We start from the raw sequence: 23792 nt of genomic DNA, 5'->3' as shown, positions 1-23792 counted from the left end.
AAATAAACTAACCTAAACGCACACTTAAAAGAAAAAAAAAAGGGCAAGTATCAACACCATCTGAGTATATAATTGCCTATATTACCAATTAGTCACTATTTCCTTGCAATGAGAAATCCATCTTATGCAACTAACAGAGTTTGTAAAGACCAAACAAGATTTCAAGATTTCATCTCAAGCATAGATTTGATAGCATCATCATGACCAATGAATGTTCATATGGTGTGAATTATGAAACCATTTCCTCCCCTTTTGAATTCTAAAGTCCCAGATGTAAAGATGATATTTAAAATGTTCTATGTAAATTCCTTTATAAACAGTAATCACTAACCCACCCTTGATATTACATAACTGCAAACAAATTGAGTCAAAATCTTGCACTGAGACTCTGAGAGTACCAAATGGGATGTTTAATTCTATTAAAGGAAACGAAGAAGAAAATTTCTAATCTCATCAATATAAGGAGACCGAGTAGGAATTATATGACCAGAGTCGTGTTCAATTATCACAGAGCATCCATCATCAAATAAAGAAGCAAGGTCCCTGCTAGCTAGGTTTGCAATCTGCCTGTCTTTGCCACGGTCACTACCAAAAATGTGAAGTGAAGGGCAGTTGATCGCTTGACATTCAAACTCTGCCAATTTAATAGCAAACCCAGAACACAAAATCACAAATCTAAAATCCATTTCACTTTTGAGCCTCTCTTGTTGTGCAGAGACTAAGGCAGCCATTGCTGCACCCTGAGAAAATCCCAGAATCCCATCAAATGGCCCTTTCTGAGAAAACACAGACTTTAAATATGCCAGAGATACATCAAAGCCATCAGTTTGCTGCAGGTACTGGAGAGGGTCAAATGAACCATTTGCTATTTTCCAATCAACTTCCCCACTTATATTGAAATCGGGGGCTACTAACCATGCAAACTTTTTCCTGCAATTCTCGGATGGTGGAGGATGTGTTTGCTGTAATGAAGATGATGCACACTCTCCATGTGACTCTGTGATGCAGGGCTGGTAAATGAAGGGTAACTCATGAGGTGCATCAACAAAAACAAGCTCAACAATGTTTTTGAGTTTTTTGGCTAATGATGCAGTCCTTCCTTTGAAACTGGAGGCATTCTGCCGAAACCCATGCAGGCATAAGATTCTTAGTTTTCTTGGAGATTCATTACCTGTAAAATTGCATTTATTAGGGTGTCAGAAACAATAAAAATGTGGGAAAACAGGAAATACTTGTAGAGATTAGCTGTCCAAAAAAAAAAAACAAAACTTTAGGAAGGTTAATAGATTTGGCCATATGTACATGCAGTCTGTGTACGCATGTATGGTGTTTAACTACCAGCCACAGAATCAGTAATTTTAATCAATTTACTCTTGATAGAAGGGAAAGCAAGGTCATTTGAAGTGATTTAGATTACAGACCTTACCGTGGCTCCAAGGCAGTTGAGGTGAGAGTTTGGTATCCAAGGAAACCAGTTTATGCTCTTCTTGTATTTTGCCATTTTCGAGTGATGGAACTGACTGAACACCCTTACCATATTTCTGACATAACTCACAAATGTATAGAGCACCCTCCATCTGTGGACCATGATAACAACAAATTCAGAAGCAAAAGTACAAGATATGGAGCTCAACTTTAACTATTTGACAGATTGTTCAGATAGGCTTTAGTGGGGAAAAGGGATAATTTTTTTTTTACAAAAAAAGACTATCACCTAAAGGCCAAAAATAAATAATTCAATCTCAATTCACACCAGTTTCATCTAAAACAAGTCAAAGTTAGATCTAAAATCGCTCAGCCAATTTCAAATAATGAATAGGATTATTTGTGTGTACCCTGCAACTATCACAGACCAAAACAAGCATCCTACAATGGGTGCATCTGCAGCGTGAAGAATAATCATCAAATGAGGAGCCACAAAGAAGGCAGGTACCAATGATATTTGGATCTGAGCTCCCAACTGATATCCTACCAGACATGGAAAAAAAAGGTACAAATTACTACTTCAAAATTTGCAACATCATACTGCTGTTTTCACCAGATCTCAGAACATTAATCGCATACACATGAAGGAAGCATATTTGCAATAAAGGGTAAAGTAGACATGCCATTTGCTCTCTTCCTCTCTTTCTTTCTTTCTTTTTTTTTTTCTTTTTTTTTTTTTTTTTCCTTTTTACTTGGTAAATTTACTAGCACACTCAAGGGAACATACAATTTACTTTTTGTAATTCTTAAAATTGGATAAATTGATCAAAAAGGGGTTGTAGATAACAGGGATCCTAAAGGAAGAAGGGAAAAAAAAGGAAATTAAAAATCAGATCCCAAAAGTTGAAAAACAACAGTGATATCTATGGAAGAATACCAGGTCAGCATGTCATTTATCAAAGAAAATTTTCAAACTGCTTACAACAAAGACTTCCCACGGATCTAAATGTGTTGTTTCAAATGCTCAACGCACAGTCAGGCCCGCAAAAAGGTAAGACCTGTGATCCTTTTTGAAGTGCAAGTTTTCACAATGGGAAAAACAAAGGGAAAACCACTTCTTAGGTAAGCAAACATAGGATTCTCAAAAGAACCTAGAAACCAAAGGAAATCTTCTCGTACACTGTGAAGCAAATAGGCATGCCGAAAATATAACACTATTGCCATTTGCCAATTCAAAATGTCTGTCCCATATGCCAGTCTTTAGATGATAATAAGATAATAGTACCTGTAAAATAATTAGAGGCATTGAGAGATTAAGACATCATACCGATGGTCAAAAACAAAGTTCTTTCCTTTGAAAAAACCACCATCTGGAAATTGTTCCAAATAACGCTGTATCCCGCCATATAACTGCAATAAATTCCACACCACCATGAAATATAATCACTATCATCATCAACAAGAACCATGTCCTTATGCCATATTACCAAGGTGAGTACGTTTTTCTATTAAAACATGCCAAATATTTTTGCAAATAACAACCGTTTAGAAGAAAGTTTAGAAGAAATAGGTATAACTTCAAACTTGGTATCATCTTTAGAGTCCTAGTAGATCTCTCTAGTTCAAACATGTCATATCACATAACATTATACAATATGACAGCCAAACAACAAAACTGCTGACATAAACATTTTTTTTTTTTTTTTGATAAGTAAGAAGAGAATATTATTAATAAAAGAAAAGTAAGAAAAATACAAGGAGTTCACGGTAGTGAACGAAGGAAAAAAGAAACAAAAAGATAGAAGTAGCCCCTAGTCTATTCAAAAAGACGAAAGAAAATCCATAAGGGTAGAGCAATCCAAAAAACCCCAACAACGAGACCAATCAAAGAGGGTCCGTTGGCAAAGCTCTAATAACTGAACCACAGTCTTCCCATCATCCTCAAAAGACTGTCGATTCTGTTCCGGCCCAAATGGTCCACAATAAACAGTCTGGAACCAAATTCCAAATATTAGAACTATACTTCCCAAGCCAATTATACCAACAAAATAGTAAGTCCACCACTGAACCTGGCATGTCCCAATCGACCCCAAACAGTCGAAGCATATACATCCACAAAGAATGAGCTATTGGACAAAAAAGTAACAAGTGATCCACAAATTCCACATTACAACAGCATATACAACAACGATTCGCCAAACGGTGACTACGAAGCATAAGGTTATCCAAGATAAAAATCTGACCATGAGTTGCTGTCCACGTGAAAAAAGTCACCCTTTTAGGAACCTTAGCTTTCCAAATGCCCTTCCAAGGGAAAGTGGAAGAAGCTGCATTTCGAATCTTATGATAAAAAGACCGAATATCGAACTTCCCACTTCCATTAAAATCCCAACAAAGCCTGTCACACCCTCTGCCCCTAGGGATTCGGGTTTGGATGAAATGAAGTAGGGACTAGGAAGCCGCTAACTCCCAATCATTGAATTCCCTATAAAATCTTAAACTCCACACTGGGGGGCTTAACACTTCAGAAATACAAGCTTCCTTATTAGCTGAGCACAAAAATAACTGAGGATAAAGAATTTTAAGAGAAAAATCCCCAGTCCACTTATCATGCCTTAAAGAATGCGAGAACCATCCCCTACCACAAAAGAGAAATGCTTAGCGAAAGTATCCCACCCTTCACTAATACTCCACCATAACCAACAACCATGAGCCTCTCTACTAGCTCTAGTGCACCAACCCCCTTTTCCCTCCCCATATTTCATGGCTATGACCCTTTGCCACAGATGAGTGGCTTCATGGCCAAACCTCCAAAGCCATTTCCCAAGTAGGGCCTGATTAAAAGACGCCAAATTCTGAATTCCCAACCCACCCAACTCACGCGGTAGGCAAACCTTTTCCCAAGCCACCAAAGGATATTTGAAACACTCAACTGACAAACCCCACAAGAAGTTCCTCAGAATGCATTACAATCTAGTAGCCACAGCTTTAGGGATAGTAAAAAGGGAAAGGTAATAAGTCGGAAGGCTTGAAAGGGTACTTTTCAGCTTATTATAGCTGATAGTTCAGAAACAATTTTAAAAGAAATCAACAGAAACAGACACAATTTTTTTTTATATATAAAAAGATTCACTTAGGGGAGAAATTTCCTCTACAGGAGCTAACCTGAAGCACATTCTCAAACCCAGCACCTTTAGACCTAATATATGCTGAAGCCATCTCACACCTAATCCCTCCAGTGCAGTACCTATAACATAAACAACAAATGGAGATTAAGAGTCAAAATGATATACAAATTGCAAAATTAGAGGGAAAAAAAATGTTTCAGATGAAGTTTGGACAACATACAAGGAAAGTGCATAAAGGAGAAATGTTTTTTTTTCATACTGTCCCTTGTTATTACCATTCTGAGCAAAGTGCTTTAGCAAAACTAGATTAGTATTCTGGCTTCAAATGCAAACAAAAAGGTTCTTTAATGAACAGCATCGTTAGCCATTTCTCAAAAAGCTACAATCTCACGGATTAAATCAAAGAATATTTACTTATCAAAAACATATTTAAAAGAACTTATCAAAAAGAATATAAATAATTATAACAAATCTAGAAAATACAAGCAAGAAACCTAAAAGGCTAAAACAATACCAGGAAACACAAGCACACTGAGGAAAGAAAAACTTGGCTGTAGTGCAATTCTAGGAAATAAACAGGCTCCACACGTAGCTATAGATAAGACACACATGCATCATGTTTTCCCATTTTAAGTTTCCAATTCAGGCTGAAGTTCAAGTTAAATCATTCAGCAATGGAAAAAGCAATATGTGTCAACACAATTTGCATCACAAGAAAACAAGTATGAAAAAAATTTAAACAGCTAAGTGAACCAAAGACAGTTCTCAAAGCACCAGTTACAAAATAAAATTTCAAATTCAATCATACAACTATGTAGCTCCAGCTGTGCAGTATGATAAATAAAAGGAAATATCAGGAGCCATCTTTGGTTCCAAAGGGGCACTCACATAAGAACACGTTTCCCTTTTAATTGCTCAGACTTATCATCTATCCACGAGGGCAGATCACTATACTGCCTAATTCCTGGATCCAAAGTTTCCACATTTGGCACATGGAACTTCCCAATTCTTGTCTCATATAAATTCCTTGCATCCAATAGAACAAGGTCTTCATTGCATGTTGGGCTATCTTTCTCTAAAAGTGGTCCTAGCAAATTTTTCATAAACAGCAGGTGACCATCAATACCCAATTAGTTCCTCTAAAACAGTGCATCAAGTCTCAACAAATTAAGCAAAAGAATAACTTATCATGTTATTAATTATAAGTAGGAAAAAAAACACTTACCAGTGCCCTGAAGAGCAGAATGAAACTCAGCTGCAGAGAGATGCCTCCCAGCATTTGAAATTTCAGGTGACTTCAACAGAGGGTCAGAACTAAGAGTAACCAACTCCTGAGAATAAGGAAAAGTAGGATTATACTGAAAACCCATAATCACGATTAACAATATGTCAAGATACTCAAAATACTAACAGAATTTTTTTTTTTTTTTTTTTTTTGGGACTGGCACCAGGTGTCCAGGACTTTGTCCCGACTAATCCTAGGAGTGCACAGGCCCTCGGCAATGAGTAAAATACTAACAGAAATAAATAAACGAAACCCTGAAAATCCAAATATTCATGACATTATATTAAAAATTATATTTATGGGAACTATATCATTCTCAGCCAAAGGTATTGGAGACAAATCCATCCAATTCAAACTATGTTGAACTGCAGGAAAAACCATAATCTCCAGTAAGTGTGCAACAACACCACTTTTGGGTGTCTTGTACACGCAAAAGTTTTGTATGCACCAAGCGCGTATGCCCTTTGTCTCACTGACAGGGCGCCCACCTATCAGTGAGACTAAGGTCTCATGTGCCCTGCGCATGAGATACCTTCTCCTTGTACACATGACCTTTTCCTCTGTCCGATTATTAAGAAGAAGAAAGTATCGTAGGCACATTAACATTTCACAATAGAAATGAAAGGATCTTTTTGTTATCAATTCTGAACTTTCAAATTTTGTCTCTGTCTGTGACAGGAATATTGAAGCAAATTGCACAATTAATGCATTACTCCTCTCCCCTCCCTCCCCTCCTTTATTCCCTCTTTTCCAAAAATCAAAAACCTAACAATGATTCTATAAGAAAATTTAAGGAAGTGCACATACTGCAATATCAAACCCCAACAGCAAGCAAAATTTCTACCTATGCAAGTAGAAGCATGCATGCCATATCCTAAGCAAAAATCTCTCTAATATCCCATGACATAATAGAGATAAAAATTAATACTCTTAAACTTATTAAAAACAAACAAACAAACTCAAATTAAGATAAATTATTCAAAGCTAAAACATTTCAAAAACCACAAACTATGAAAAATTATTTTGCACATACAAATTTTCTATTTTTTCTTTTGAAACAAGAAATTTTATAGAGGAGAAACCTAAGAAGACACTTCTGCTGCCTGCATGCATGTCCTCGTTATGTTCAAAGAAATTCCTTTAATCTTAGATATGTTTTTAAAGATTTTGATAGTTGTTAGTAATTTTGAAAAGTGAAAACTTATAAATAACCATAAAATATATCTAAAAGTACACATTATTTAAGAGTGATACTACAGCTTAGTTGGTAACAGGTAAGTTATTACTGGTTCTAATTTGCCCACAACTAACATCACTTACATACCCACCAATAACAGTTGTTGTGTACATAGCATTACTCAATATTTAATTATCAATGTGGTATTCCCACCATGTCAAGTCCTAATTTTTCAACAATTTACATGTCCCCATTGTCTCGTGTCGTATATCGTGCCCGTGTCAGTATTCGTGTCCGTGCTCAGACTATCACAAAGGTGAAACCAAAGACAATTACCTTAACTATTCTTATTGAAAGAGAAGTGAATCCACATTCCTTAGCAACCTTATCATCTACTGGGTGATCACAAGTTGCGAGCTTGAAATCAGTCCCTTCGAACAAAGCATTTGATTTCACAGCAGCAATGTGTTTCTCCAACGATGATAGCTTCCCACCAACCTGTTCAAATTTCAAACCCCAATCTTTATCAGCATTACTGAAAATTCATACATAGAAAATGTGAAGAGGGAGCGCAGGTACAGTACGTACAGTGACATTGACGCCGTGGGGAGAGAGGCGGACACGGCCGAGGAGAGAGAGGGAGTCGCAGTTGGATTCGTAGAAGGAGAAGAGTGAGTCTAGGTCGGTGATCTGTGCGTACTTGTAGTAGAGGAGCACTCCGTATTGGTCTTCGTCTGCCATTGCTAGGGTTTTGAGGTTTTGCTTTCGAGGGGTTGGGTTTGCAGAGAGTTTGGGGTTTTAACCTTTCATTGTTTTCTTTATTTATTCATAGAGTGGAGCCATGGAGAGAGAGAGAGAGAGAGAGAGAGAGAGGGACTAGTTTGGTTCTCGTTTTTTTAAAAAAATGAGTTCGGCTCTCGATTTTTTTTGGTTTTAGAGGTTTTTATCAGACCAAACTAAGGTCTAGTTTTTGATTGAATTAATTGGGGTATTTTCGTCAATTTCAAAACTCAATACATTTCATAGTTCGGATTTTATTTTTTAAATTTATCAGGGTAGAACTGGCAACTAGCATGTTTTATTTTTATTTTTTTTATCTAAGTGACATGTTTAATTTTAAATAACATGACAATCTATATACCTTAGAAAAGATTTGAAATAAAAAGGATATTTTGTTAAGATATGAATGATGTTAGGGATAGTTTTAAAAAAAAGTTTTTTCTTAAATTGATATATATATATTTTTTTTAATATATATGAGTACCTTAGCACATAAGATTGTGATATGAATTTAAATTTTTTAGCTAGATAAAATTATATATTATAAAATTCTCAAATCCCTATCTCTTTTTTTAATAATAATAGTAATTGCTATCCGTTTTACCATAAAAAGTTCACAAAATGACAAAATAATTATTCTATTAATGAATTTAATTTAATAATGTTTTTTTTTTGTTTTGTATTTAAAAATTATTAATGCATTAATGAGTTTTAGATTCTACCAACAAAAGGATTAGAAGTATTTATTTTTGATGTTTTAATCTTAATAATCTTTATTCATATTCATCAAAGAATTACAGAGATTAAAATACTTAAAAATACATTATTTAATTACAATAGATACCATTCCTTTAAAAATTGTAGAAGTGCTATATAATTTATTATTTTTTTCACAGTTTGATGTAATCATTTGTTTTCTATCCTCAAATTTGACCACAGAAATGAGTACAAATCATATCTCCTTTTATCCTATAACGATCAAAGTTAATTACAAGTTAAATAAGTCAATTTGTAAAAAGAATTTCATGAAAAATCAGTCAACCTCCTTCACTCCCTTTTTTTCTTTTTCTTTTTTCCCCCTGCAGTTTTCAGCTTAATGTTTAATCTCAGTATTGTGAGTAATGCTAAATGGTTAACATTTAAACATGTTAAAACTATTGGAATGAATCAATGGTCCTATAATCCAGTGCTACTTTCCCTCTCATTCAAAGATGTTAAATTAATGGAATTGGGGACTCTTTCACCGATTGTCTGAAAAGGGTGTAAAACATAGAATAAAATGAATTTCTAAAAAACAATTTTTTTACTCTATTTCCCTCATTATTGTGGCGTTCAGTGAACTGAGCATACATTTATGTGCATTAAATAAAATGGTGATTCTTCTCATCAGAAAAGTAACTAGAAAGTCCATAGTTCCTAAATTTTCACTTTCCAGCAAATTTCTGAGGGGCATTGAAAGCTGCTATAAGAGTGAGATACTGGGATATAATGGCAGCCAGGCAAAATCCAAGTTTTTGTGCTGCATTACTTCCAATCAAAAAGTCTCACTGTCTCATATTTAATATTTTCCAGTCCAAGCAGACTGACTCTACTACCAATTACTAGTTGCATAGAAATCACTAATCCAAGAATCACAAGCACAGCCACAGAAACTAAGAAGCAGAAAGCTTAAGCTGATTTCAAGTAAATGCAACCACAATAATAACTTTTTACCTATTGATCATAAAAATATAAATCAAGACAGAAAGCCACAAGTTGAATCTTTAACACTTGTACCAAATTTCATAGACAATTAATTGCCTATGTGCCAGAACAAAAACCCTGACCCTTGGCAATAGGGGAAAATGAGAATGAGTTTGAAAATAAACCAAAATAGGGAAAGTAAGGAAACCCTACAAAGCTAGAAACCAGAATCCTAAACTGCCAATTTACCCAAATTTAAAACCTCCAGGGGGAAGGTTGGGCTGGTTTGTTCCGAAATTAAATTCCTGTTGATTTGCATTCCCATTCTCCTGGAGTGTCTGCTCTTCCTCATCTTCCTCGGCCCAATATCTCTCCAAGATCTTCACGGCCTTCTCATAAATCTCATTGTTGTCATGGGACTGTAGATTCTCTATCTTATCCAAACCCTCACATTCATCAATCATTTGTGCATGGAGGTTGACTCCGTTATTCAGTCCCATGTCTTTATCAGCCTCACCCACCTTCAGAATGTTCTCAAGCCCTTCTAGGCACACTGTCACAATCCTTGGGTCTGGACAGATTAGAAGATCACATAGCGGCTTAATGCAACCTTGGGCCACCAGGAATCTACAAGAACATTGATCGCACGTGTAAGTCCAAGGCTTCATCTGATGCATTATATTGTGAAAAAGACAGAATTTTCCTCCAAACTACTGGAGCTCAAATGACTAACCACATATACTTTAGTCACATTACCTATTAAAAAGTCATGTGACTTGTGTAGATAACTTAATGACCCATACAAATAAAATTCACATGGATAATCATTTGAACGACTACAATAGGTTGAAGGAGATTCCTTCAACCTGATGGGAAAGTATATAAAGTGAATCAGCCCACAAAGGCATCAGCAACCCATGTATCTAGCAATCTGTGCAAGTTATAGGCGAGCATATCTAAGCTAGAAAGTAAGGGTAAAGAAGAAAAGCCAATTTAAGAGTAAGGCATACTGAATCTGCTCATGAGATCCTCCAGAGGTGGCATTTGATACAGCCCATGCAGCCTCCTTCTTGATGTCAAACTCAGCATGTTGGAGAAGATGTACAAGAGGGAGAATGATATTGGCCTCAACAACAGCCTGTAACACAGAATTATAACAGATAACATTTCCAGGGAGCTCATCAACTAAAATTCATAAAGCCTTGATTATCTGTGAGCAAGTCATTTACTAGAAAAAGAAAGAGGCTTCATTTGCTATCTAGAGTCAATGTTACTATATGATTGGCACCTTGTACTTTAAACATTAAATTCATCTAGCACTTTAGCAGCCCTGTGAAGAACCAAATGCAAGTTGTATTAAAACTAGTTGTCCATTCAATGAGAAGCACATGCAAGCCCACAACTGTCCTTGTGAAGAACCAAATGCAAGTTGTATTAAAACTAGTTGTCTATTCAATGAGAAGCACAAGCAAGCCCACAACTGTCAGTATTTATAGCCTATCCACAGCAGGTTTTGTAGAAGGATTAATTTCCCAACAACAACTATCTCTTAGGGAAATCAATTCAAGTGAACAAGAAGGTTCAAGTGCAAGTTTGTATTCATCTAAAAAAATGAAAACCAAAGGGTTTACATACAAAATACTATGTTGTGTGTGGTTCTTCCACTATCTTTGTGGAAATCCAGAATTACCCAGACATGCCCCTCCAATAGGGAGGGAGGTGCCTATTGGCGCCAATAAGCAAATTTTTTTTTTTAACAAGTAATCTTCCACTATCTTTATGGAAATCCAGAATTTCCAAAAACCAAGAAGCAATAAAGGACAAGGAAAAATGACTCAAGACAAGCACATTTGATGAAGCAATTGCTAACACCCTTCAGCCACCCCCCCCCCCCCAAACACCCCAAAAAAAAAAAAATAATAATAATAATTATCAAGTAATGGTTACAGGGAACATTTTTAATTAGCACTATTTCAACCAAGTACACCATACCATCCCTTTGTCTGTGCTAATGATAACTGAACTCTGTCATGCAATCCAAAGACTCTAGTACTTTGTGGATTTCTGGGGTGCTATAAATAAGTTTTAACACGTGGAAGAATTGAAGAATCTTGATATTAAATCATATAGAAAGTGAACCACATACCTGTATTTGACCTTTATTCCCAGCAGTGATATTTGAGATCGTCCAACAAGCTTCTTTCTTGATGCTTTTTTTATGATTTTGTGTGAGAAGTTGATAGAGACAAGAGAGCACTTGGTTGTCAATTACAAACTGGAAAATACATAGCAAAGTTACTTGTTGCCATGTATAGGGAAGAAACACAGCACTTTCATTCAAAATGTATACATGAGAGAGAGAGAGAGAGGGGGGGGGGGGGGTAATATGGCTTGTTTACTAATTAATATAGTCTTCTAATACATGCTTATCAAAGAAAATTTTTATTTTCTTGCTTATCCTAGTTCAACAACAGGAATCAGAAATACAGCTTGGCAGTAAATTGTACTAAAGTAACTATTCTGTAGCCCCTAACTAATTCACACCAAACAAGTAAACATGGGTACACGAAATTTAAGATAAGCCAAAGGCAATACAAAAAGAAGATAATCAAGCTCAGTACGCAATACGATAAACCTCCAACAGTTTAAGCAATAAACCTCAACATATGAACAACATGGTAAGAATTTTAAACAGGCATACAAATTATTATCAATACCTGAGTCTGTGCATCATCACCCGTAACAATGTTTCCCACAGTCCGAAGTGCTGGTATAAGAACTGTAGGTGAAGGATGACTTGAAAATGAAAATTTTGTCAGTAACAGACTCATACAACAATATTTAAGAGGTTTGTAGAGAGTATTAGAACTTACAGCAGAAGCTCCACAAGGCGTGGACAGACACCTGCTTCAATAACAGCCTGAATTTTATCATTCGTGCCATCTGAAAGATAAGACAGGGCCCAGCAAGCATCTGTAAGAACTTCTTCATCATTCATGTATATAAGTTGCCGGAGGACAGGTAAGGCAGCTCTGACCTGACATGAACCAAAGAATGTTTTTACAACCACCATTATTTTTCAGCATAAATGTCGGTAGAAAAAGATTCAAGTTGACATTCATAATCTAACATACTCTGCATGGTCTAAATGATTAATAAAGTGAAATTCCGTGGATCACTTCTCACCTGCTCAAATGGTGTTGGTGGCTTGCCACGACAGAAGTTAGATAAAGTCCATGTAGCATTCCTCAGCATGGACAATTTTGAATGTTCATTTAACTGCGATAATAGTGGCACAAGTGCACCTTGACCAATAACAAGATCCCTACAAGTTGGGGAATCACCAGCAACATTACCTAAAGCCCACACTGCCTGTTCAAGATAAAAGAACGTGAGAATTGTAAACATAGTAAGAATCACATCTAAGAAGATAACATAACAAGTGGGAAAATAATTAAGCTCTCCGAATAACTCTGAAATTTAGAATAAGGCCAGCACAATCAAACACGAGTACAGAAAAATTCAGAGGGAGAAGGGGCCAGAATGATTTTGACTGGGAGAAAAGCACTGGATTTAGAACACAAAAAAGCCTAAAGAGATGTCAAGCAAAGGACTTCCAGATTTTTATACAATAAAAGAAGTAAACCAACCTGCTCCCTGACATCATCACTGGCGGAGCTAAGAAGTTGCACAAACATGGGAACAGCACCTTGTTCGATGACAACTCGTGTATGCTCTGATGTTCCGGATGCGACATTGGTCAAAGCCCAAGCAGCTTCAAACTGCACACAAAAGAAAAGTCAGTCCCAGTATTACATTAGCATTTCTTACTGAAAAATTCATTTGCACATAAAATTAAAGCTACAAAGAGCCCCTACTTGCAGTTGGGGCAGATCATGCCTTCCAAGAAACTCCACAAAACGAGGAACCACACCTGCCTTGATTACCTCATCAATTGGAGGGCTGCGCTCTGCACACAAATATACAGAATGCAAATCAACAGTCAAGAACATTCCAGGATTATTACCTAAAAGTAAATTGTTAGGAGATGCAGTCATACCTATCGATAATAACTTTCTAAACTGAGTGGTTGATTCCAATTGAGCAGTAGGATCATCAGACCATACTCCTTGTACCATCACAGGAATGCTTTCCAGCTATTAAACAACCATAACATACCCAACAAATAAAATCAAACAACAACACCACAATATTAAAATCAAATGACACTAACTTTAACATTGAAACTTCAGTTTCCAAATAGATCACATCAATGGACATTATACTTCATCAAGAAAATTCAAACAACAAAACAATAACAGTAAGCTCGTTCAATTGAATGTGCATGATACCCAGATCTAAGCTGCTCTTTTCTTTGGCACCCAAAAATCAAAATATACTAAAGTTCAACGCTCCATTTCTTCTTCTTTCCCACATTCAAATTCAATAACCCCTCACAATTTTAAACAAGTGTGCGCACGCTCATGAGCGCATATTGAATAGCAAACAATATCCGATTGATATAAAGATTGATATAAAATTTGGTGTGCTGTTTATATATATCAAAGAAGCCAAAGTTGTTTGTCTTTATCACAGTTGACTTGAAATTCAAGTTTCTCGTAGCTCCAAACAACAAGAAACCCAAGATTCAGATTACTAATCTTTATATATCTCAGCAACCAAGCATATAAAACAGGGGAGAAAAAAACCATCAAACAATACAATAAACCTATACTGAACCAAGCTGTTGTAATTTTTTTCCCTTCCAAACAATAAGATTAGAAATCCTAATCATACATTCCCTAATCAACCAAACAAACCCCAACCCAAATCCCACAAAAAGATTAAGAAATAAGAAAAACCCATCAATCAAATACCTAATACCACAAAGTTCATCAAACCAAAAACAAAAAACCCAGAAACAAAAATCTAAAATAACAAAAACGCATCAATCAAAACCCCATAGATTCATAATTGAAAATTTCAAAAAAAAATTAAATAATAAAAAAGTATTATTTTTTGTTAAAGAGTGATGGTAAAGTAAAAGTACCCGTTTTTCCAAAGCGGCGGCGGTTTGGGTGGCATCGAGAAGTTGCTGCATGGGCTGAGCCTGAAGGCCGAGAAGGCCTTCTCTCCGTTTCTTCAAAAGGTTATCTTCCCGTTTGTTCTTTCTGATCTCAACCAGATTGTCCTCTCTTCTTCTCCGAGCCTCGTCGGCGTCCACACCAGTCTTGTACGACTTCTTACGCACCTCGGCGCGAGTGCTGCTTGGACGGAGAGACATTGTTGGGGTTCGGAATTTGGGGTGAGGGAGATTGCTCTGTAGGTGTTCGAAAAAATGTCGCAGAGAGACTGGAAAGAATAAAAGAGAGGCAGAGGAGGGGTTATATAAAAGGCGGGTTGGGTAACTTGTATTTCGGTGGTGAGTCTCTATTATTTTTTTGGGGGGAGTAGAAGGAATAAACTTGTGGGCTTGAGGCCTTAGGTTGTGTTTGTACGTGTGGACAAAGGTATGGCATGTGGTTCAAAGTCCAGAGTTCAGACTTCATACTGGGGCTTCTTATAGTATGCAATATTCATTTCTTGGGTCATTCTTTGGCATACTTTTATTTTTTATTTTTTCTAATGTACTTTACCTATTTAATCTTAACATTCTATATATTATTATAAAAAAATTAAAAAAAAAATTAAAAGATGATTTCTAACCTTAACTGTTAAGATTAGATAGGTATGACACATACCAAAAAATAAAAAGTATATACTATAGAATTCTCCCCATTGGTAATAGCTCAGAATGTGGTTCATATTGGGACTCCCTAAAGAAGGCAATGCGCATGCAATACTCATTTCATAGGCCAATTTTATGGTATACACTTTCTTTTTTTTGGATATCTACGGCACCTACCTAATTTTAACATTTCCTATAAAATTATAAAAATATATATTGAATAATACAATACAAGGTAATACCGAAATTAACGGTTTAGATTAGGTAGGTATAATGTATACCAAAAAAATAATGTGTAATGCATAATTTTGTTCATTTCATATATATCTAAGACTCAATACACGTAAGCCTACCTTGTATATGTGTAAGCACGTGAGACTCATACATGTTACCTTGTTTATATGTATATACGTGAGACTTAGACATGTGGACCTCATATATCCTAGGGATGTTAAGTGGTGCAATTGACCAGTTTTTATTTGGAGATATGACGGGCAACATTGACATGGTGACCAAGTTGGGGTTCCTTAGGGTTTGTGTCAAAATTGTCGATTTTTTAGGCTAACTATCACCCGCCAATCCCTCCCCTCTCTGTTAAACCACTTAAGCCAATGCTTTTAGAAGCCGCCATTGCTAATCAGTTGGATTGTGTTTTAATTAGTTTTGTTAGCACCAATACATATGATCTTACTCTCATACATCATCTATTCATGAGATATCACCTTCTTCAAGGATGATAGCTAGTCTTATAAATTCATATAAAGTCAAATAAATTAGGAATAAGATCCTCTTCAATATTTAGTTATATATGAGACACGTTACATTCATTTGATTTTGTGTGGTTTACATGGATTTTTTTTTAAAACCATTAACATTTTTAAGTGAAGCATAAATTATATATAGCTAAAAATTAGAGGAAATTGGAGAATTTAAATGAAAGGGGATCATTTGAAAAAATCAATTTGGTTTTAATTTTGAAGAAAATAAAAATTGATTCAAATTTACCCTTGCTCCCCATTAGCATTTTCAAAATCTGTCATACCCATTAAAGTGTGAGCAAGTCAAGTAGGTATAATACAAGACCAATAAGTTCAGAAAGAGGCACGATTTTATACGATTTTAGCAATTACTTTTGATAAGAAGTGGTGGCAAATGTAACATTGTCACATTGATATGATACATATTCAAAAAATTTAGAAATCAATTTAATATAATTGCTAGGTTCTGAACGAAAATAAACGTCGACACTAGACACAATTCAATGACCAAAATAGACTAAATAGTAGAGCTTTTTTAATTAAAAAAAAAAGATTGTTATGTAATGTCACTTTCACCTTTATGAGGAAGGTAAATATTATATATATATATATATATATATACATATAAACAAAATCATATTACAAAATGTATTTTTTTGGTCAGAGTGAAATTTGGAATTCAATGATATGATGATTTGGAGGACACACGTCACAATTAATCCATCATGTAAATGACATAGAAATGCAAATTGATATGATCCATGCATTGATATGATAGTTATTTCCTGCTTCGAGCAGGGAGATGATAATTATAGTTTTACAATAAATCGACTGACAATAGCACACTCTTATTTAATATTACAAAGTGTACCCAAAAAAAAAAAAAAAAATTTAACGACATTTACAAATTTCAGTTAACATATATGAATTTAATCATGTTGAAGATGACCATTTTCATATTCCATTACATAAAGGCAGAATTAAATTGCCATTTCTCGTGAGTTGAATGTTATTACTCATAAAAAACAAGAACGAAGAATTTATTCAGTACATTTGAAGGTACCAGTTAGATAATTAGATGGTCTAATAGTTATCCAACAAAATAGAAAAAAAAAGATGGTAAATATGGAAGTGAAGTGTAAGTGTGTAGTCTAAATTTTGTAGGAGAAAGATTAAAAAAAACTTATGGATATGGAATTTTATTAGGCTAAATTAAGTAATTTAATAATTTTGTGTTAAAGACAAGTTTAACAGCTTGTTAGATTCAAGTAAAAGTACAAATTTTAACAAAAAACTTACTTTAAAGCGTATATATGTGTATCGTACGATATGTACAATTATAAGATATAATATACACATTGTATCATATGATTTATAAACACTTATGATATGCTCTTACGATACAAATCTTTTTACACATGATACGATATGTATTGTGTATCATACAATATTGACAACTATGATGACAACAATTGAATTAGTTACAAATTTTTTATATCAATTATGGATCTTCAACAAATTAATCAAGTTCGATCATATGTAATTTTTTTTTTCCATTCTATTTTTTTTAAGTCATATTTTGATATGCTCTTTTTACTACTTTTGTTCATGTTATTTTTGGTTTCTCTATTCCCTTTTTCATTCCATCAATTCAAATTAACTTGTTCTTTCTTATTGGTGCAATAGTTGTTCTTTTCATGATCAAACCATTTCAAACAACTCTCCCTCATCTTTTGATATGCATATTTATATCTGAATTTTTAATTTCAAATCCTATCTTGCATTTCCACTTATATAAAGGATGAACCAACCCCACTAGTTGGGTCACTTATGCTTATTGGGCGTCGAGCCCACCAAATACTTCTGACAGAAATTCAGCCCACGATTTATCTTTAATGAATGGAGATCCATTATCTAAGCCCATGACAAAATCAAATATCAAGCTTTAGTGTGCGTTTGGATGGATGAAAGTTGCCAGTTTATTTTACTATTCAGCTTATTTTTACTATTATTCATGGCTTTACTGCACTTTTTGGTACTATTCGCGGGTTCCACTGTACTATTTCAGTAAACTTTTATATTTATTTACAGTACTTTCAGCAAAAAAATTTCAGTTTCAGCAAAATAAGTGAATCCCAAATAAACTCTTAATGAAAACAAACGGCTTGACAAAGATTTCTTTTCCACAGTCCACATTCGAAGCATCCTTCATTTCATTGTAAATGTTGGATTTACTATGATGAGAGTAAGAACTTTCCATGTGAATATATCAAATAGAAGTTTATTTTCTTCATCTTCTTTTTGTTTATTTATTTTTTTATACAAGATAGAATTCTATTCTAATCCAATATAAGTGTATATGTGTGTGAAACTCCTTATTGAAAACTTAAACTCTGACCCTTGCCATCCACCTCACAAGATTTTTGTAGTGACCATCATGTCAAAGGTGCATAGTGATAAATAGAAGCTTGTCTTTCTTGATTTTCATAAACTTTATTAGATTTTATTTTTCTCTTTTCCTTTCAAAGCTTTGTTTTGATTAAGAGAACCCAGGACACCCAAACTATTTGGATGAATGGGTTTGGATTCTCCTCAATTACACAAGAGTTCTAAATACACTTCATTATAGTTGTTAGTAGTAGACGATACATATCAAATCAAATCATAAAAATATTATATTGTAAGTAGGTAACGACCGTGCGCATAAATCATACAACACATAATTATGTATCGTATGAATAATATATATCAAATGACACGTAAACACGTGAGTTTAAATTGGTTTTTCTTTTTTCTTTTTTTTGTTAAATTTTGTGCTTTAACTAAAATCCAACAAGTTATTGGACTTGTGTTTAACATGGGCTATTTAGTTGAGCCCAATAAAATAAAATGTTCCATGAGGTTGGGCTTTTTGTACAAATTGATAATTAAATTAGTCATTAATAAAATATATTCTCAATTTTAATAAATATACCTTTTATATGTGTATATCTATCATTTTTTTATAAATGTTATAAATTGTTTTACAATACAGAATACTGTACGATACGATACAACCAAATGATAAATCGATTCACTATGCAATTCATGTTTTGACTCTTACACACTTCATAACAAAGAAAGGACTCCCAATAGATGGAAAAAAATATATATTATACAAGATGGTCTTGTAAAATATCTTTCACATTATGTACGGGTCTCTGTTGCGTCCATAATACTGCTACTAGCATTCAATTGTGGATTATCATTATATTTTATTTATCTATCTTAAGTCTTTGAATAATGAGGAAAATTATTTTTATCGGTTAGGAAGTCTTTGAATAGGAGTTGATTAGTAAGGGGCGGCTTGATGCATTTGGGAGCCTTAGAGCATTAGCATCCAGAGATGCAAAAAAAAAAAAAAAAAACTATTTTGCATCCTCAAACACTATTTTATTTATTTTTCCAACTCATTTTATAACTTATTCTTCATCCCAATTTTTATTTTTACATACAACCTAATAAAATAATACTAGTCTTTGAGCACGCGCGTGAGGCTCTTCTATTTTTTGCGTAAATTTTAATAATTTACATCCATTATAATTGGGATTACTATATTTTCGAATCACAAAAAAAAAAAAAAAAAAAAAAAAAAACAAACAAACAAACAAACTTAGGGTGTGATGAAAATCTGATAAGTATTTTGTAGTACTTTTATAAAAATCTGATGGTACATAATAGAATATTATATGGATCTGCAACAAAAAAAAAAAAAAAAAGGTAATAGATGGACTTTAAATATTCTATGAGTAAATAGCAAACACTAATTTTTTTTATAGATTAAGATAAACATGAAAGTTAGTTTGTTTTTTATTTTGCACATAGGAAAGATGTCCATTAACTATTTAAAATTTAAAATACTCAACTTCTAATTCTTATCTTTTCTTTTTTAATAAAATAAAACTTTTAATATTTTTTAAAAATCTCTCTTACTCGATTACTCCTTAACTAAATTTTAAAATTTTAGATGAGTAAAAACTTAAAAATTCCTTACACCCACATGTTTAAGGCTTGATAAAAATTGGTTAGGATAATTGTGGGGCCCAAGTAATTTATGGGCCAGGCCCATTTACCTGTGAGGAATCCAAAGGTCCAAGCCGAGGAGGGTTATGGCCCAAGCCCGATAATATAAGGCACAAGATAGCCTTGGGATACAGCCGAGGACAGTTCAGTCCTCGGCAGAACCCAAAGTCCCACCGGAAAGAGGGACAAAAACGGTATAGGACTAAGTTTGAAAGAAAATCTAAAATATCAAGGGAAAGCTGCCCTTACTGCCATTCAATACTCTGCACCTGACAGAGCCGCATTCTTTGACTTTTACAACCACCTCCAACGACTTTGTGTATGGACTGATGGGACAAGTATCAGTTTTGGAAAGTTTAAACCTACACGTGGACGAAGGACAATGGACGCAGGCTGGTATAAAAGGAAAGGTAAGTAATCTATAGAAGGGGCTGGGAAAAATGGCCAAAAACCAGAGCCTCCCAGCTCACCTCCAGGAGAAAGACTCCAGGGGTGAAGAAAACTTAACCTTGTATGAACACCACGAAAAATCCACCATCTGGTGACCAAGGCCTAGCCTTTCAAACCCACGCTCTACAAATGATATTGTTTGGGGCCTTTTTACGTGCGAACCCAATACTGTTTAGGTTCGTCACAAAATCGTGTCCTTACAATAATCAATTATCACTTTTCTTTATACGTTTATTTTTTATGAGAAATTCTATTCAGAAAATGTGGGGAAGGTAAATACATGGGGAGTTTTTAAAGCTATTGAGTAGAAGTAGGAATTTATATCAATCACAATCACAAGATTAAACTAATATATTTTTTTTACAACTTATGAATAGTAAGGTTGCATATATGCAACCTTACTATTCATAGATTGCAAATTTTTTTAAGCTTACAAATCCGGATGGAGTGAGTTTTGGATGGCTTAGGTTGTAAAATAGCAACTAGGTGGTGTTTATAGCCCCCAATGCTAGTGCTCTTAGTCCAAAACTAAATTGATGTTATTTATATATATTTAAATATGACTTTTAAAAAAAAATTAATATTACTTAAACTTTATTATCTTGTTTTAGATGCAAAATTACTAATGAACCGTGTAGATTTTTATTTTTTGAGAAAGTTTATAGATACAAAAAAATTTATAAAACTTTTCACATCATTTAATGTGACATTTTGATAGTGGTAAGTAAAAATATTATGTTAGTGGTGGATTTAGATGAGAACTAATAAAAGTTTTCTAACTCTATTGATCAAAATTTGTGGGCCTTCTTCTACTTGGAAGCCTTAAACTACCGCCTCGCCTATACCGATGAGATGCTCCTAAGTTGATAAGCATTGTGCATAACCTTATTTGTTGCTTAGGTTGATTAACGCTTTGCACAAAAATATCAATGAGAAAATTATACCAGACGTTAGTTTTTTGGGAGGTCAGATTTTTCCTCGAATTAAAACCAAAACACTTTGTTTTGACCAAGAGAGTCAGAGCATTCACATCCTAAAATTCTATCCTATCTTATTTTATCATCTCAAAAAACTACTTTATCAATTATATCATACCATTTTACAATACTCTCAACATCCCAACTTTTATTTTACAATACAACATATTAAAATAATATTTGTGGGGCCCAAGTAATTTATGGGCCAGGCCCATTTACCTGTGGGGAATCCAAATGTCCAAGCCGAGGAGGGCTATGGCCCAAGCCCGATAATATAAAGCACAAGATAGCCTTGGGATACAGCCGAGGACAGTTCAGTCCTCGGCAGAACCCAAAGTCCCACCAGAAAGAGGGACAAAAACGGTATAGGACTAAACTTGAAAGAAAATCTAAAATATAAAGGGAAAGCTGCCCTTACTGCCATTCAATACTCTGCACCTGACAGAGCCGCATTCTTTGGCTTTTACAACCACCTCCAACGACTTTGTGTATGGACTGATGGGACAAGTATCAGTTTTGGAAAGTTTAAACCTACACGTGGACGAAGGACAGTGGACGCAGGCTGGTATAAAAGGAAAGGTAAGTAATTTATAGAAGAGGTTGGAAAAAATGGCCAAAAACCAGAGCCTCCCAGCCCACCTCAAGGAGAAAGACTCCAGGGGTGAAGAAAACTTAACCTTGTATGAACACCACGAAAAACCCACCATCTGGTGACCAAGGCCTAGCCTTTCAAACCCACGCTCTACAAATGATATTGTTTGGGGCCTTTTTACGTGCGAACCCAATACTGTTTAGGTTCGTCACAAAATCATGTCCTTACAATTGACGCCGTCTGTGGGGAAGGCTTGTGTGTTGGCATAGACGGTAGGTTGAGAGAGTTCCTCTGCCATTATTAACAACTGGTTATAGAGTTTTAGTGTAAAGTTCCGCTAAGGTCTATGCTTCTTGACTAGGGGCTACGCTTGGTAGCGTTAATCGCATGGATAAACTCTAGGGGCTTGGCTGCGGAGCTAACTCCCCTAAAACTAAGGTCCCACGCAAAGAGAAAACTAGGTTTTGGACAGAACCAAGGCATTGCATGGTCCTCGGACTCAAGCCTATGGGGAAACCAACTACTTGGATGAGAAAACTGGGTTTTGGACAGAACCAAGGGATTGCATGGTCCTCGGACTCAAGCCTATGGGGAAACCAACTACTTGGATGAGAAAACTGGGTTTTGGACAGAATCAAGGCATTGCATGGTCCTCGGACTCAAGCTTATGGGGAAACCAACTACTTGGATGAGAAAACTGGATTTTGGACAGAACCAAGGCATTGCATGGTCCTCGGACTCAAGCCTATGGGGAAACCAACTACTTAGATGAGGAAAACTGGGTTTTGGACAGAATCAAGGCATTGCATGGTCCTCGGACTCAAGCCTATGGGGAAACCAACTACTTGGATGAGGAAAACTGGGTTTTGGATAGAACCAAGGCATTGCATGGTCCTCGGACTCAAGCCTATGGGGAAACTAACTACTTGGATGAGGAAAACTAGGTTTTGGACAGAACCAAGGCATTGCATGGTCCTCGGACTCAAGCCTATGGGGAAACTAACTACTTGGATGAGGAAAACTAGGTTTTGGACAGAACCAAGGCATTGCATGGTCCTCGGACTCAAGCCTATGGGGAAACCAACTACTTGGATGAGAAAACTGGGTTTTGGACAGAACTAAGGCATTGCATGGTCCTCGGACTCAAGCCTATGGGGAAACCAACTACTTGGATGAGAAAACTGAGTTTTGGACAGAACCAAGGCATTGCATGATCCTCGGACTCAAGCCTATGGGGAAACCAACTACTTGGATGAGAAGAAGATTGAGTTTTGTAAGGTTGGCTACTTAATAGCAATTCTAAGTTATTCAATCCTCGGCTCAAATGCTGTAAAAGGTTAATGCCAATAGGAGTGTTAAGAAGATGGTGAAACGCGCCATTATTCAGTAGCCTAGGGGGGCTGTTCATTTTGCGGGTGATACGTCCTCGGATGGTTACTTCCTACACTGCATTGAGCATTGAGCTGTCATCTCGGTTAGTTTTGAGGTAAGCATCATTTTTTATAGGTCGGCATTGTTGTGCCAAACAACTCTATTAAAGTTATGGTGATATATTTTTCTTAGCAAGCATTTTGGCCTTAGGTGTCATTGATTCAAATGCTACATTATTGTGCCGAATAGCACTTGCAAATTCGTAATAGCGCCCTTATCTTTGATGAAGGATTAGGGCCCCAAGTATTGTACTCTAAGGTCGGCGGTATTGTGCCAGGCCGACTCGGTAAGCTCGTCATAATGTCCTTCCTTTTCC

The 23792-nt window shown here is 35.3% G+C and overlaps 2 protein-coding genes across 2 annotated transcripts; both read right to left on the bottom strand.

Annotated features, from left to right (window-relative positions):
• Nucleotides 1-285: 285 nt before the first annotated feature.
• Nucleotides 286-7896, bottom strand: LOC115981631 (rhodanese-like domain-containing protein 6). The gene is made up of 9 exons (XM_031103912.1): nt 7604-7896; nt 7352-7513; nt 5779-5884; nt 5442-5640; nt 4591-4672; nt 2753-2835; nt 1836-1968; nt 1427-1577; nt 286-1171 (listed from the first exon to the last, which is right to left on the bottom strand). Exons 1-9 carry the CDS (start codon nt 7754-7756, stop codon nt 420-422), a joined length of 1821 nt encoding a protein of 606 aa, XP_030959772.1. The 5' UTR covers nt 7757-7896; the 3' UTR covers nt 286-419.
• Nucleotides 7897-9479: 1583 nt separating this feature from the next.
• LOC115980109 (importin subunit alpha-4-like) lies at nt 9480-15007 on the bottom strand. The gene is made up of 10 exons (XM_031102384.1): nt 14529-15007; nt 13539-13635; nt 13357-13448; nt 13129-13260; nt 12665-12850; nt 12352-12515; nt 12196-12274; nt 11625-11753; nt 10489-10616; nt 9480-10105 (listed from the first exon to the last, which is right to left on the bottom strand). The coding sequence occupies exons 1-10, from the start codon at nt 14760-14762 to the stop codon at nt 9724-9726; spliced, it is 1623 nt and encodes a 540-aa protein (XP_030958244.1). The 5' UTR covers nt 14763-15007; the 3' UTR covers nt 9480-9723.
• Between the last annotated feature and the right edge of the window lie 8785 nt (nt 15008-23792).

The sequence above is a fragment of the Quercus lobata genome, chromosome 3 (genome assembly GCF_001633185.2).
Source record: "Quercus lobata isolate SW786 chromosome 3, ValleyOak3.0 Primary Assembly, whole genome shotgun sequence".
NCBI lineage: Eukaryota > Viridiplantae > Streptophyta > Magnoliopsida > Fagales > Fagaceae > Quercus > Quercus lobata.
Note: the sequence above shows the minus strand (reverse complement) of the source record. Positions and strands in the feature narration are given on the sequence as shown.